At 49.1% G+C, this 3,684-nt stretch overlaps 1 protein-coding gene across 1 annotated transcript; it reads left to right on the forward strand.

Annotated features, from left to right (window-relative positions):
• The first annotated feature begins 656 nt into the window (after positions 1 to 656).
• LOC123187060 (1-aminocyclopropane-1-carboxylate oxidase homolog 1) lies at positions 657 to 2,022 on the forward strand. Its single transcript, XM_044598821.1, has one exon. The coding sequence runs from the start codon at positions 734 to 736 to the stop codon at positions 1,826 to 1,828; it is 1,095 nt and encodes a 364-aa protein (XP_044454756.1). The 5' UTR covers positions 657 to 733; the 3' UTR covers positions 1,829 to 2,022.
• The last annotated feature ends 1,662 nt before the right edge of the window (positions 2,023 to 3,684 follow it).

Genomic DNA, 3,684 nt, shown 5'->3' on the forward strand with positions numbered 1-3,684 from the left:
AAAACTATATACTCCCTCCGTTCCAAATTACTCGTCACTGAAATGGATCTATCTACAATTAAAATACATCTAGATACATCCATACGTGCGACAAGTTTCTTATGGAAACATGGTGATTGACCAAAGTTTCTTATGATTATGCCATTGGTCGGGCCGGCCTTGACCGCAGTAATCTAATCATCACCAAGAAAAGATTGAACGTTAAAGCTTGTTTGTTGTCAAAATATCAGACCACTACTTTTATCTGATTTTCTTATAACTTTTCAGTTTGTCTAATTCACATCTAGATGTTATTTAAGGATATCACATCTAAACTTCAAAAAGTATATAATGTAGCAACAAGAAAAAGAAAACTAGGAAAAAAAATAGACCACAAACAGAGTAGACATCAACTTAGATGTGACATAACTAGATGTGTCCTAAACAGACCCTATCTATATTAATGTTTTGTGTCATGTTGCATAAAAGTGCTAGTATAGTAAAATCTTGTCTTATACTAGTATATACAAACAAATGCGCACTAGGTTTTCAGGCTATTATTTCTTAATATTCGCTAGCTTTTGTTCGCACAGAATCAATCATTTAGTGGCCGGTGTCGCGGCAGCAGAATGTATCAAAAGATTATATGCACAGCCACTACACGTTCACTCGATAAAGAGAGAGCCACGACTCCACTTGTGGCGCGCACAAACTCAAGAATCGAGAGGAGCAGGAAGCACCGCAGCATCGCTCCATGGCCTCCGCCGACCACCTCCGCGCCCTCGACCTCAAGGCGTTCGACGACACCAGGGCGGGCGTCAAGGGGCTCGCCGATGCCGCCGTCACCGCCCTCCCGTCCATCTTCCACCACCCGGCAGAGTCCCTCCCGGACGCCGCGCCCCAAACCCATCGCTTCACCGTCCCGGTCATCGACCTGTCCGCCGCGGTCACCACGCGAGCCGCGGTGGTCGCGCAGGTGAAGGAGGCCGCGGAGACGGTGGGATTCTTCCAGGTGGTGGGCCACGGCGTGCCGGAGGCGGCCACGGCGGCGATGCTCGCGGCGGCGCGCGGCTTCTTCGAGGAGCCCGTGGATGCCAAGGCGCCGTTCTACACCCGCGACCTCGGCCGGCGCGTCCGGTACCAGAGCAACCTCAACCTGTTCAAGTCGCGGGCGGCCAACTGGCGCGACACGCTCTTCATGGAGCTGCCGGCGGCGCCGGAGGAGATCCCGGCGGCGTGCAGGAGCGCCGCGCCGGAGTATGCGCGGCTGGTGCAGCAGGGGCTGGGCGCCACGCTGCTGGGGCTGCTGTCGGAGGCGCTGGGCCTCCGCCCCGGCCACCTGGAGGAGGAGCACGGGTGCCTGGACGGGATCAGCCTCGCCTGCCACTACTACCCGGCCTGCCCGGAGCCGCAGCTCACCCTCGGCACCCCGCGGCACTCCGACGCCGACTTCCTCACCGTGCTCCTCCAGGACTCCGTCGGCGGCCTCCAGATTCTCGTCGACCTCGAGGCCGAGGACGGCGGAGAACGGAAGCGGCCGGTGTGGGTGGACGTGCCGCCGGTGGCGGGGGCGCTGGTGGTGAACGTGGGCGACTTCCTGCAGATCATGTCCAACGGCAGGTTCAAGAGCGTGGAGCACCGCGTGGTGGCCAACGCCGTGGGGCCGCGGGTCTCGGTGGCGTGCTTCTTCCGGACGGACCGCACCGCCGCGTCGACGACGGTGATAGAGCCGATCGTCGTCACCGACGGTGACGGCGGACAGCGGTACAGCAGCACGACGGCGGAGGAGGTGGTCCAGCGGCACTACAAGGTCTCCTCTGCACTCCAGCAGCAGCACTTCAGGCTCTGAATCTCATCATCGGTCCAAGCCCGCAAAATGTATCTTTTTCTACGATCGAGTGTCAAACTGTCAATCACCCACCCAGGTGCTGATCTCAAAACATTACAATTACGAGGCACAAACAGATAAGCTGTCAGAGCTTTCACACAGGCTCACTCCTGAATTTTGAATGTCAGTTTTGAATGGGTTTGAATTTTTTTTTCCTCCCACGAGTTTTAACAAACTTCTTGTCCTCCCATATATAGCTGTCATGTTCAACTAGCACAACCAAACCTGCGCTGTCAGCTTCTGAAGATTCAGCCAAAAATAGCTAAACAAAGCAGAGTTTTGGGATCGATATGCTTAACACAGCCTCGTTTCCAAGTGATGGCTCAGAAAGAGCAGAGCAAATGTAATAAGCATCAATTGGAGTTTTAAAAATCCAAATGGCGACCCATCACTTTCTGTCTATATATGCTACTGCCGCAGTGACACCCCCTTTCGGCAAAAGGTGAGCAGCCTGCATAAGTTTCCCCTGTATGATGAACAACTAGCTGTTACTTAAATGTATAGGAGAGATTCTCAAGTTGATAACCTTTTTTTTTATCAAAGAAGGGCTTGCCCCCTTCCGATTTTCATTACTGAAAACCATCACGATATCCAACAGAGTTCAGAACAATAAGCCAACTACGACGAAACTAACGCTACCAGGTTCGAAACCGAAAAACCAAAAGGTCACGCTGAGAGCCAGCAACAGCCAGCACCCACACTACAGCCAACATCCAGACGTACAAGGAACCAGTCTAGAACAACCAGGATAACAAAATAAGAAGATGCCGTGAAGCTAACAGCCACTAGAACTAACAGCAACGTCCGGGTCCACAGCAGCAAGAGTTCCAGCCTCCAATCTAGCGACGTTGATTCTCCACCCCTGCCTGGCTGTGAACACCTCATTTGCTGCCTGTTCTAGCACTCTTGCTCCCAGCTCCAACATTTTTTTGACGGCTCCTTTATCTACAAAATAGACCAATCAATCAACCACCTGCACATTAGTTTGATGATGTATAAAGGATCATTTATCCTTTTTTTCTCAAATATAATCGCATTTCTGCTTTTCCAAATAGCCCAGAACAGGGCAGAAACCCCTATCATAACCATTTTCTTATCATCTTTATTGAATTTTTTTATCCAATCTCCAAAGCAATCTTTAACATTTAAAGGGATAGTTTCTAAACCACAGACACATCTAACCAAACTCCATAACAAAGAAGCCACAGAACAAGAGAACAGGAGGTGATCAATTGATTCATTTTTTCCCACAGAAAACACAATCTTTCCCTCCCTTCCATCCTCTCTTTAATAGATTATCTCTAGTCAAGATCCTTTTTTATTGACTAACCACAGGAAAACTTTTAACTTTGCAGGTACCTTAATTTTCCATAAGTATTTTTGTGGGAAATTCACCCCTATAGTAATGATTTTCCTATATAAGGACCCCACAGAAAACTTGTGATCAGCAGTGAGGGTCCAGGAAATTTTATCTGCCCCTCCCTTCATAGGGATTTCTTCACATCTTTTCTTCAGGCTTTTCCATAGCCCAAGGGTCTCCCCATGTAGAGTTCTTCTAAATTTGAACCATGCCACCCTTTTCGAATAGCTTCCTCCACAGTAATGTTGTGGTCAAAGCATATGTCATATAGTCTGGGATAAGCATCTCTCAGGGGTTTATCATCTACCCAAGCATCTTCCCAAAACCTAGTGTTTTTTCCATTTCCTAATTCTTTTTTAACAAACTTATAAAAGATCTCTTTAATTTTTAGCAGGCTTGTCCAGAACTGGGAATCTCCAGTTTTTTACCAACTGATGCTACACAGCCACCTTTTTAT

Source organism: Triticum aestivum, chromosome 2A, assembly GCF_018294505.1.
Source record: "Triticum aestivum cultivar Chinese Spring chromosome 2A, IWGSC CS RefSeq v2.1, whole genome shotgun sequence".
In the NCBI taxonomy this organism is placed as follows: domain Eukaryota; kingdom Viridiplantae; phylum Streptophyta; class Magnoliopsida; order Poales; family Poaceae; genus Triticum; species Triticum aestivum.

Coding starts and splice junctions, on each gene's coding strand:
- LOC123187060 (XM_044598821.1), top strand. CDS start 734: ATGGCCTCCGCCGACCACCTCCGCGCCCTCGACCTCAAGGCGTTCGAC.